The sequence below is a fragment of the Phoxinus phoxinus genome, assembly GCF_949152265.1.
Source record: "Phoxinus phoxinus genome assembly, chromosome: 23".
NCBI classification, from domain to species: Eukaryota; Metazoa; Chordata; class Actinopteri; order Cypriniformes; family Leuciscidae; genus Phoxinus; species Phoxinus phoxinus.
In genome coordinates, this window is record NC_136898.1 from 24,162,689 (window position 1) to 24,175,668 (window position 12,980).

Consider the following 12,980-nt stretch of genomic DNA (forward strand, 5'->3'; position numbering starts at 1 on the left):
AAGAAGAAAAAAACGAAAAAAAAAAAAAAACTATACGAATGCAGATTAGAACCCAGAACCTTTTACACACTTGACGAAAGTTCTACCACTGGATGTTATTGTAGCCTACATATATCTGATTTAGCATTGTATGGACTGTACCAATACAGTCCAACTTTTGAACTTTATTCCTTTTTTTAAATTATTATTTATTCGGGACACACATAGGCTACACACCTAAGGAGGTCTGCGGCGGGACTGTTTTTTTTCCGTCCCGCTCCCACAAGGTTCAATTCAGTGTTCACCTGCTTTAAAAATTTAGATCTCGTTTTCAGAATCTCAAATCTCAAAAACAAGCCGTTTTTAATTTTTTAATTTTTAATTGTAATTTGGGGGGGAAAAAACGATTGAACGAATGATACACGGCAGTGATGCGCGGGTCAATGTATAAACAACCCGCACCCGACCGACGTTTTCAACTAACCCGTCCGCAACTCGGACCGCAAACAAAAGAAAGAAAATATTGTACCCGACCCGCTTCCTGGCCCGCATATTGGGCCATAGACGTAGGAACTAGGGGTGCGCATTTTTCTGAATGCTGTTTTTGTAATAAAGGCTTGATTTATTCATTTATTTAGTTTCATTTTCTTAACACTTAAGATGCTGCATGTGTTTATCCAGTCTAATCGAAGTGTGCGTCTCTCCTCCGAATTTCCCAACAAAAATCCCCCCCGCCCCCTCTCAGAAAATACATAAAACTGACATTACTGAGCTATATGCGTTTAAAAGTAGCCTATTAAAATGGCACAATGGCATTGCTCAGTTCAACGTTTTGGGAAACCGGGCATTTTGTCCCGCGTCAGCTCTTATTCAAAAGTTAATAACGCGCTCAACATTAAATAAGGATTTCCCACTTTCATCTCTATCTGCAGACTGAGCTCGTGAGTCATCCTCGCGCCATGTTATTCAGCCAATAAAGTGTAGACCTATGTATTTCATAGAAACTTGTGTCTAGTAGGCTACTATATAAATTACAATGGTTTAATTGGCATCTTTATTTCAAACGACCCGAACGACCGCGACCCGAATATCATTAAAAATATTTTTGGATGACTCGTAACCGCGGGTGACCGCAGGCACTCGCACATTTTGGATCAACCCGCGCATCACTGATACACGGGGCCTATTTGTAAACCGTTATAGTAAAAAAAAAAAAAAAAAACGGACTTCCAAAATAATCCGGCGGGCCAGAAAATATTGCTGGCGGGCCAGTTTTGGCCCACGGGCCGCCTGTTGCCGACCCCTGGTGTATGGTATTGTGTGTGTTTGGTGTATAGTATGGTTTGGTGTGGTTTGGTTTGGTATGGTATTGTGTGTATGGTATGGTATGGTTTGGTATGGTGTGTATGGTATATGGTATGGTGTATGGTATTTTGTGTGTTTGGTGTATGGTTTGGTGTGGTTTGGTTTGGTATGGTATGGTGTATATGGTATGGTGTATGGTATTGTGTGTGTTTGGTGTATGGTATGGTTTGCTATGGTGTGTGGTGTGTATGGTATGGTTTGGTATGGTATAGTTCTATGGTTTTGTATGGTATAGTACTATGGTATGGTTTGGTATGCTATGGCATTAAATGGTATGGTACGGTTTAGTTTGGTATGGTTTAGTTTGGTATGGTTTAGTTTGGTATGGTTTAGTTTGGTATGGTTTGGTTTGGTATGGTACTATGGTTTGGTGTGGTATAGCACTATGGTATGGTATGGTTTGGTTTGGTATGGTATAGTACTATGGTATGGTTTGGCAGCGGACACATTTCTGCCATTGTGTGGTAGACCCCCTGGGAACAGGTCTTCCTCTGACCCGCACACAGAGCGCTTTCTTGCGCTGACAGTCTCTTTCTTCAGTGGGCCGGCCTCTCTTTGTGGCTCACCACTAATGGAGAGTGTTCTGTGTGCATCCCACTCTGTCATCCTGCCCGGGAAAATGAAATTCTTCCCTGGAAACCTTCAGCCTTTCCTGCAGGAGGAAATGGAGATGCTTCTGCGGTAGTTTCATGAATTGTTTGCTCAATAATAATGCGATCCCTACCTCATATGGTGGAGTTCACAGTTATTAGCTGACTGGTTAAGCTCGAGCCGTCTTTTCCCAGAGTTCATCAGAACTGGAGTTGTGTTTGCTTTAGCACATGTCTTTTAGCTGGGAGGTAATCTGTTCCCAAAAGGTTGACTAAATTAACTTGAGTCACTTTAACTGAAGCAAACATACATTTAAAATCCAATCCTCTTCTTCCAAGGAAACATTTCTAATGTGTCTGTAAAGTTGATTTAGATCAAGGCAGCATGTGGCGGATATAGTTCAGTTTGAAATCACATCCTGTCAACTTTTAGATCTTTACTTCATTAATCCAAGATGAATGGAGACTGCAGAGAAGCCAGACACTGTCACATCAATAAAGGAATGAAAGTGTATTGAAATACACAGATAATTTTAGCCACGGAAGATGCTGCACAGAGACCAGCTCTGTTCCCAGGGTCATTTCCATACACATTTGGCTCATATTTGAGCTCAGCGCCGGATGTGCCAGCATGTGTCCACCACCTTGCCTACAATCACATGCATAGCACACTTTCAAAGTAAAGTATAAAGCATGCATTACCAGTGTTATATCCAAACAATTCATTTGGAAGACACTTTTGCTGGGTAAGAAGCAGAACGCCTAAAGCAACATTAATATGTCAAAAGACTAAAGTTATTATTTGTAATAGTAATTACAACACTTAATTCTTCCACCAAGTATTATTGTCACGATGCTCTGTTTAGTTTCTATGTCCGTTTTGACTTTCATTCAGTTATGGTTCAGTGTTCGGCTGCGTTTACACTTGGCATTAACCCTTGTGCACTGTTCGATTTCTGTGTGCACCCTTTATGGAGCGGGTCGAATTTTACCCTAATTGGATTCAATACAATTCCTCAAAAATTACACTATAAAAAACAACAAAGATTCAGGTACAAATTGTAAACTTTTAATATCAACATTTGTCAAACATTATAAAAATATATATATATGAACATACAAAATTTATGAAAAAAAATTTGTGAACCATTTTTTAAAACAGTTTTGTTTTGACAGAATTTTGTTATTATTGATTAACGTTTTTTTCTTTTTTTACGTTTTCATTTTTTTTCTTTTTTTTTACATTTTATGCTTAGAACATCATAACTGAACAATTAAATTTAGCTGTATAATGAAAATAATGTTTACTTTTCCTAAGTTGGCTTAACTTTTGTTTTGTAGACTCATTTCATAAAGTCAAGAAGTTACTTCTGACATGACGAGCACACAGCAAGTGTGTGTTTTCTGCATATGAATTTCTTGCACTTCACACACGGTGCTGTTTGGTTAGGGTTAGAGCACTTTTAGATACACTTGCACTTTAAAACTGGAGTTGAAGTGTCCTGCCATACATAAAATAAATGTTTTTATTTTGTGTCTGTACAGTTTCTTTTGAATAGCTGCCTATGAGGGTCAAATTGACACGAACGTAATAGTAATTTTGTTTGTATATGTCAAAACACATCAGCATGTTGAAACTTTGCATGCATGTTCATCATGATAAATGAGAAAAAGTCACAAAATATCCTCATCCAGTGGCATCTGTATCAGTGGATAACAGATCACATCTCGCATTCCAGCGGGAAAAAATAAAAACAAAAAAGGATGCGAAAGTCGACCTGAAGTGGTGGGTTTTCTTTTAAAATCAGTTTTACAAATCTCGCAAAATGAGGAGGAAGAGGCTGCAAGTGCTAATAATGTGGATCATAGATGCAGTAATGGAAACGGTACAGAGAAACGTATGGGTCCGAGAACGTTGGGAAAAATTGTGTGTGTGAATGCAGATACGAATGCGTCCTCGACTCCCTCCGAACCTGGACATGCTGATCGCATAACATTCCCATCAGAAGCGCGTTTACACTCGTCTTTTCAGTGTGTATGTGGACAACGTCCGAATACAGGGCACATGTTAATGCCAAGTGTAAACACAGCCTTTGTTACTATGGTTTCTGATTAATGCACACCTGTTCCCTGTTAATACTCATTCCCAGTGTAATTAAGCCCTCAGTTTCCTTAAACTTTGTAGTGTTTAATGTTCTGTGTGTTTATTAAAAGTGTGTGGCATCTGTCAGGAGTTAGTAAGCAATGAAGTAACGACACAGGAGCAGCGAACTACCCATTGACTTTCCGTTCTCACACACATTACGTCATTACGCAATCATGAACACAACAAAACGTCTTAATTGTTCATTCTGCGTCACACATCTCATCTTTGTAGATTACTACTGCATGCACCACATCTGATCACAGAAGCTAAAATATGTGAAGTTGAGTTTAGGAACGTGGCCTGGTTAAATCCCCCCCAAGCGGCTTCTGAGTGCCGTGAGGCAGATTAATGACCGCGGACGTGGACTCTGGACACTAATGACTGCAACACACCACCAGCTGAGCTGCCCAGCACACAACCCTCTTTCCTTCAGGTGTGGCTTCAGCTCTAATTCATCATCTAGAGCAAGCCGCTTACAGTCCCACAGGACACGCTGTCCTTCTTTATCCAGAGGGTCTAAAGAGTTTTCTCTGGCAACGTCTGCTTGTAATCAGGATTATATTGTGAGGAGGAATTTGGCTACACTTTCAGCAAAATGAACAATGATAAGCTTTCCAAAGTTACTATAAAACTAATATTTCATCGAAACATTAAAATGTTTGGAAATCATTATTTACTCAACCTTGTAAATGTAAGGAGCCTCAGAAGGACCTGTTGCCTCAATAGAAGAGGTGATTATTTGAAAGAACGATAGAATATTGCATATCTTACTTTTAAGCAAAGCAGTTCACAAAAGTTTGTTAGATTATAAATGACAAAAGATGTAGTGAAGAGACAAAAAAAGTATTTGGACACTTCAGACATGTATGGTATGTGATGAACTACAGTTCATATCTCACTAAAATCACCCTCACATCCCTTGATTAAGAGTCACTGCAAAAAAACAAACACAGAAAACTCTTGTCACTTGCTTTCAGATGACATTTGATTTGATATTTGACACTTTTAAGTGATCTGAGCATCCAAATACTTTTTTTTTTAAAGATTATCCATTAACAGAGAACAGCCTTCTTGTCTAAAAGTGCATATTAGTGTAATTGGTGGAGGCGAATTATTTCTCTTTATCAACATGGAGTCATAATTAATCCTAATTGTAGTTTACCTCCAGTTATCCAGCAGACACAACTGATCTTCCCCCATCCTGTCAAACTGAATCCAAGCTCATTACCTTCTTTTCAAAGTCTTCATCGTTCACCAATGACCCATGATATTCCAGCACATGAAACATATCTATTTAAAAAAAGAATAAAGTGATGTTAAAAGTATAGTAAAACAAATCATATTGTTGTAGTTTCAAACCTGAATGACTTTCTTTCCTCCATGAAACACAAAAGGAAATGTTAGTAAGAAGAATGTTATTTTCTTTACAATGAAAGCACACAGTACACAGTGTCAGTGTATATTCCACGTCTTTTTAAACTATATTTGTACCATTCATGTTTAATTAACTGAAATATTGCCAATAAACCAAGTGTCGAGATCAACTCTTGGCCTCGTTGCACAGTGTTTTGTCCCCTCTTCTGTTGGCATCTGCTTTGGCTTCGGATTTACATAAATAAGTATTTAAAAGGTTGATGCAATCGTCCCCAACCCTCATGAATCAATTGTGTAAATCAGGGCATCCCAAACTGTTTAAATGTCAAATATAGATTTTAAATTAAAATGTCAATAATTGAATGACACATTCGCGTGTTCACACTTGTGTCGGTTACTTGTGTAATGGTCACATGACACAGATAAAACATCTAATCTTGTTTTAGCAAGGGTTTTATTTGGATTGTTTTTAATTTTACAATAATATATATGCTGTACGACTTGGCCAAAAAATTATATTGCGGTTATTTTGTTGTACAATGCCACTGCGATTTGAACTGGTATATGATATTTCATCTCATTCCATATAAAAATGTCATATTGCAACTGCTGAGTCATCCAGACAAAGACTACTCAACTTTTGAGGATGTTCACGTGTGTGTTCACCCTTTACAGGAACCAACTAACACTACAAGTTACAATACCAATATTTATGATGACAAATATTATTTGCTTTCAAACATTCAAACCCTCAAACTTTTATTTAATACTGGTAAAATGCTGTAAAAGTCTGTCCACAAAAATGTTAGCAATTATGCAAATGCAGCATTTAAGGCTCCGATATATACCCATATTTATTTACCGTAGCACTTTATACAACATTGTGAAGCTTTAAATGCCGCTTTCAATTAAGAGTTTCTTAATTGAAACTTAACTGAACTTTCTCCAGTGTGTTCATGTTTTTACTCTCGTCCTCGAGGGACTGAACGGTAGAAGCGAACCAGAGCAGATTTCTGCATCAAAGAGGGCGGAGCCCCAAAGCCACACCCACTATTACATCATCGCCACGGACCAATGGCAGCTCGAAGGTGTTGAACAGCCAGAGCGAACTTTTCAAATGGTCCCAAACTCCAAACAAACTTCTTTTTGCCCTGATTTTGTTCAAAATTACATCACACTGGTTCATTGTTGTGTATATCGGGGCCTTTATGGCCCTTGTTCAGGGTCCACTCTGAAAACATGCTATTATAAGCGTCACGCGTGAACAAGAACACAGAGCCGCTCTGAAACACTGGCACAACAGACTATACTTCAGCTAAACCACAGCTTTTGATTTGATAATCATTTTTAGTGATTTAATATTCGTTTAAAAATATCTTAAAGTCTGTTTTAATAGAACGGTGTAAATGTTTTAATAGTTGATTAGGATATTGTCTTTCAGATATGGGTTTGTTTCGTTTGTGTATTAGGTTGTGTTATGTAGTTTTTGCTTTGTGCTGCCTATCTTGACCAGGACTCCCTGTAGAAGAGATATTGTATCTCAATGGCACCTTCTGGTTAAATAAATAAATAAATAAAAAGATCTATTGCTATTCAGTTTTATTTCTATTAATAATGCACTATTTGTTTATTTGAATGTCACATTAACATAGGCTAATGTGTAAATGATCTGACAGATGTGTGTGTGTCCCGCAGGTCTGAGTGTTTGCGAGGCGGCCTGAGTCGTGTGGATCTGTCCCTGATCTTCATCAGCCCAGACTGGCCCTCTGAGCCGCGGGACCCGGTCCAGGACCCCAGAGCCCCCCCGGCCCGCGGGCACAGAGGCCCTTCAGCACCGTCTGCCCGTCATGAGTGAATTCTGGCTGTGCTTCAACTGCTGTATCGCCGAGCAGCCGCAGCCGGTAAGAGGAGCGAGAGCGCCTCCAGATCACAGACCAGGACCAAATCACTTCCCCAGTTCACGTTCCCCTGTCGAGTCCAGTTACCAGTCCTCTCGCTTTTTTATCATCCGTCAAATCCACTCAATCAGAGCGTCCTCTCACATTCCCTTTAAGAGACGGCGCGCTTGTTCCACGGCGGATCGCTATTATAACGGCGGATTTGCCGGCGCACGCCAGGAGCGGTTCACAGCCGAGGAGACCGACGCTCTCGTCAGGGCCGTAAAACACAGAGAAGTGACATTGGGGATGATGGGAGAAACCCACCCAAATTAGCTTCGGTTAAACAGGCGTATAATTTGGGTAAATGTGTAGCCTAATCTAGATTTTCCACATCTTCACGGGCACAACAATGATTTCCCTCGTGTGTTAATATTTTTCCTTGTAATAATGTATGATTTGCAAAAATGAAAACTGCTGCGTCTGTTTATAGAGAATCAAAGTGGATGCGCGTTAACATTATGGCCAAGCACGCGCCCTTAAAATACCACATCACTAACGCGCAACGCGCCACTGTCTTTAGACTGTTTTTTTCCTGGTCAGTGGCGCAATTGCTTTCTAAAACTGGAAAATAGCACCAGGGGAGTTTTGCGCCGGAACACGCTCCTCTTTGCGCTGAACCGCCCCCGCGAGCGCAAGTTCATTCCCTAATTTACCGACGTGCGTCTGTGGAGGGAAAAGTCCGCTGTGCGCGGGTGCAAAATAGGAATGATACATGCGTCGGTGTACAAAGTCAATTGCGCTGGGTGCAAGATAGGGCCCCTTGTGTTAGTCAAGGTTTCTTCCACCATAAACATTCATATTGTTCTTTCATGACTATTTTCAGTCCCACTTTTATATAAGGTTTCTTTAACTATTATTGTGTACTAGGTTGTGATACGGTTAGGGTTAGCCGTAGGTTTTAGGTTGGGGAACATCAACCGGGTAATTACATGCAGTTATTTAAAGGAAAACACAATGTAATGTATGTAAATGATAAGTATATTGTATTAATTGTGCTGTGTAAGTACTTAAAGATACCTAATATAAAGTGGGTCCCTATTTTTCTGTCTCTCTGGCCAAAATTAATTTTAAACATGCTAAAAATACATTACCAATCTTAAGTCTGAATATATTTTCAGTTTGATTTTTTTTTTTTTAAGCCACAGCCAACATATAGGTCTCATTAAAAAAAATGCTCATGAGGCTGCATTTTTAAAATCAAAAATACATTAAAAATAATAGTTATATTGTGAAATATTATTACAATTTAAAATACTGTTTTCTATGTGATTATATAGTGTAAACCGCAATTTATTCCTGGTATCAAAGTTGAATTTTCAGCATCATTACTCCAGTCTTCGGTGTCATTCTCAAGGATCAAAACTTTTGAACTGTAATAATATTTCACAATATTACCGTTTTACTGTATTTTTGATCAAACAAATGCACACTTGGTGAGCAGAAGAGACATTTAAAAAAAAATGAGACCATATAATATGTTGTAAACACTGTGGCTTATGGAAATTAAAGCCACTGTAGTCACTCGGACTATTTTAAACATTGTCTTTACTAACTTTCTGGGCCGGCAAGTTTCAATTACAATAGAAGCCTATGGAGGAGTGAGACCGCTCTCAGATTTAATCACTAATACCTAAATTTGTGTCCCGAAGATGAACGAAAGTCTTACGGGGTTGGAACGACATGAGGGAGAGTAATTACTGACAGAGTTTATATTTTTGGGTGAACTAACGCTTAAATGAACCGGTATGTGTGGAATGTGTGGATGTTGTTATTCAAGGCGTTTATATAGTTGCATGTTAATGAATAAAGGCTGACCAGCATGAAATGTAGTGAGGAGGGCCGTTTCAGTAAATGAAGGTCAATAAGAATCTACTGTAACTGAAAATGTAACTGTCTTGGAGTATTTATATAGTTTAGTGATGTTTTTCTGAACTCTTAAACAGCCGATATGTTGAATTGAGTTCTGTGTCGGTACACGCTGAGAGATTTGCCACCTTTGGCCTTTTGAGACTAAAGCACACGAGGAATTTCTGAGACTTATTACTGGCACTTGTGAAGTTTGACTGAGCGCTGAATGAAATCCGTTCCCATATTTTACACTGCATTGTAATACTGATGTATACCGTAAGATTCCCTAATAACTACATCCTGCAGTCTGACGCTTTCATGGAAGATACAGTTACATTTAGTCATTTAGCAGACGCATTTATCCAGTTATGACATTTGAATGAAACATTTTGTGGTCAAAACATAAAAAATAAAAAAAATGCATGCATGGATGAATTCTGCACAATAAGATCTATAACGTGCATTTAGAAAATAGATAGGATGTATTTTCAGTTCATGCTGACTCGAAAAAATTGAGTTGAATCTTGTATAACTTAAAAAAATTAAGTTGAAATCGGTTAAATTATTTTGAGATAAAGTAATGGAAATTGCATTGGCTTATTGATATTTTTTACTGTTATTGTTTTCTTTTATTATTTGCTATAATGAATTTGGCTCATGTTGTTTATTAATGGAAATTTATAAGCATTTGCAAAATAATGCGACAGGTAACTGTAATTCTGTGTTCGTAAGCTCAAAAACAGATTTAGAGCATAATTACCTAAACCGACTCTCAGCAATGGCTTCAAATCAATTAGTCAATTGTACAGAACAACACTTCAAACAGGTGATTAGTGTTTTTATTATTGCAGAGAAGAAATGAATAACAAGAATGGTAGGAATGGCAAATTTAAACAACACTTAAAAATGAATGAATGTCATTGTAGGTGATAAATTAACAAAGCCAATGGCATTTTTATATAATAGCACAAACACACTTTTCAAGCAACATGAAATATACACACACACACGCACACACACACACACAAGACGTTTTAGGTTTGAGATGATAAACCATACTATAATGGTAGGCTATAGTGATTAGACATGGTTTGCCCAAAATATGGTCTCTGACTTTCTCTGACTATCATCTGTTCTGTGACGGATAACACTTTGAAATATTATCTAATGCAATGACAGTGGTGCATTTTTAAGTTTGACTTAATTTTCCAGTACGTGCTGGGGCATCAAAAGGGGCTTTTGCTCCGGGTAACAGGCTCTATGCACGATCGCTTCCGCGTTTTGTCTCAGCCCGTCCAGTTACATCCGCTGCTGCATCAGAAGCCGTTTTTGCATTAGGTGGAGATAATGGCAAATTACACTCGCTGTTTACAAGAACTTCCAGCGGTTAACGTGAATGATGTTAACAATATCGTTAGGCAGTTGGCTGTCACACCTCAGAGTAAGAAAGAGAAGGGCTTTAAATTATATATTTCGAGCTACATCGACAACTTTTAGGGTGAGTATTCTCTCATATCATGCGAAATCCGACTAGCGAATCAGTTTCTAAAATCGTTGTCTCTGTTTCTGAGAAAATTAATTTTATTAAAGTTTTGCCGCTAGTACACTTCGCTATAGAACGCACTATGCGGAAGTAAAGACGCTGGCTGAGATTCTCCCGGAAATACGTCAGCAGCGTTCGTGCAAAACTAGCCATCGTGGTTCCCTTAGGAACGTCTTCCTGGTTGCGTTCGCACCGCCAGCAGAAACTCTGAAGTGACGTGAGACACGCTCGTTGTTGTGTCTTTTATTCTGACGGCGCTGAGAATGCCAGAGTCTGAGCAAACAAACAGCGCTCGCATTCTCCGTTCATTAGTTTATGATCCGTCTAACACATTATTATATAGAACTGTTATACACAGAAAGTAGACAGTAATGAAAAGTTATTAGCGTATGCCGTGTGTTTGATGTCCAGTGTTGCTGAGCAGAAATACATAATCATGTTTCTCTGTGTCTCCTCAAAGTCGCGTTGAATTTTCTCCTCAGCGTAAAGATTAAGAGGTTCATCTATCACTGTTGTCCATGACGTAGAGTTAGTTTCTGGAGTAAATATATAGGCTGTAATCTGTGTGTTTACACAGCTTTTTTGGCGGGTGCTGGTGTTTCGCGTGTGTTCGGCCAATCAGCGTTACTAACGTCACTGTAGTTCCTATAGTGCTGGTTTAAACCATAGACTGTAAAAAAAGATGGACGACGCCCCTTCATTCTCTTCTATTGGTGAAAACTAAAACTAAAGCCACCAAAGTCCTAAAACGCCACTGATATCTTGCGCAGATTTGGGACCCGAGTCTGCGCAGTAGTGAGCAAAGCCGATATCAAGGCCCTGTCCTCACTCCCAGTTACTGCAGAACAACTCATCATGTCGGTGTGAAATAAGCAGTTATGGAAATGTGGAAATTAAAGCTGAAGCTCCAATCTCCTCCCGAAAATCCCCCAAAACAGGCCGTTGGTGCCTAAGTGACTACGGTACTTCGTTTAGAGGAGCTGTCAATCATGACGTCACATGAAGTAGGAGTAAATTAGTTCCTCCAAAAGCAGTTCCTAGAGCTAAAATCGTCCCGATTTCCTGCGAACTCGCCAAAAACGGGAACTTCCGCCAATAGTTCTTGGCGCTATGACAAGGTTCCTCCGGTGCAAAAGCCCCTGAAGAAAACTTTAGGATGACCTTAGCACTCTTTCAAATGTAAAGGCTTTTATTATCATCAGATGCCTACATACGAAACCATTAAAACCTCTCGAATGCGTTTCGGCCCAGCATGCCTTCCTCAGGGAGAGCAGCACTAACTCAGCCACAGGTGAAAGCAGGATCATCTGATTAGTTATAAGTGTCATGTGACCAACATCTCTTCACAGCATTTAACAGTCACCAATACTTTTTATTTCCATACTCCAACACTACTTCAAATATCAATGGCAAAAATAAAAAAATAACATAAAAAAAAGGTAAATCCAAGTCCTCATTCAATCCTGGATATATATTAGCCTGATATGTCTATATTACACAGATGACAGCTCGTAATTAGGACACATAATCTTTGCTCCGGGGGAAATTTGACCTAATTTTAATAAGCACCCATCTTCTTAAATTACACACGGATTTAAGATTAACCGCCCTTATATATGAAGTTCAGCAGAAGACCTTTGCAATAATGTTGTTTATCATTTGTGTGAAGCAATAGTGAGAAGATCTACATTACAGAAAAACACAGAGTGGTTCCACATCAGGAGGGGTCATGAAGAAACATTTTAAATTAATAGACTCCATCTATATCCTTATCGTGTGAATATTACTATTAGGAAAGGCAACAGAGAACTTAAACTGAGATGTTTTGGATTTAAGGCGAGACACGGCAGGCAAAAACATTTTCACCAATGGAAGAGACTGAAGGGGAGAATGAAGTCCATCTTTTTTTACAGTCTATGGCAGGCACGTGCAGAGGGGGGGGGCTTTGGGTGCTCGAGCCCCTGCCCTTTTTCAAAATTAATCAAAAGTGCCCTTCTCAAACAAATATAATTGATAATATTGTGGTCAATAAAACAAAATGCATTTGCTTATAATTTACATGACAATGTGTACAAGACTAAAGTAGCCTAAATTCACGTTTATTTTTACGTTTCTGTCAGTCTGAGGTGTCGTTGCTATAACGCGTTGCTATGGGTTGCGTCACTTGCGTCAAGTTGTGCGTGGCTGCGTCCGAA

At 39.0% G+C, this 12,980-nt stretch overlaps 1 protein-coding gene across 2 annotated transcripts in view; it reads left to right on the plus strand.

Annotated features, from left to right (window-relative positions):
* Positions 1 to 12,980, plus strand: part of cdc42se2 (CDC42 small effector 2) — a 52,628-nt gene that overhangs the window by 24,390 nt on the left and 15,258 nt on the right. For both annotated transcript variants that reach the window (XM_079600189.1, XM_079600190.1), the window contains one exon: positions 7,150 to 7,355. In XM_079600189.1, the coding sequence (XP_079456315.1) occupies positions 7,302 to 7,355 (54 nt within the window). In that variant the 5' untranslated portion in view covers positions 7,150 to 7,301. The remainder of the gene's footprint in view (positions 1 to 7,149; positions 7,356 to 12,980) is intronic.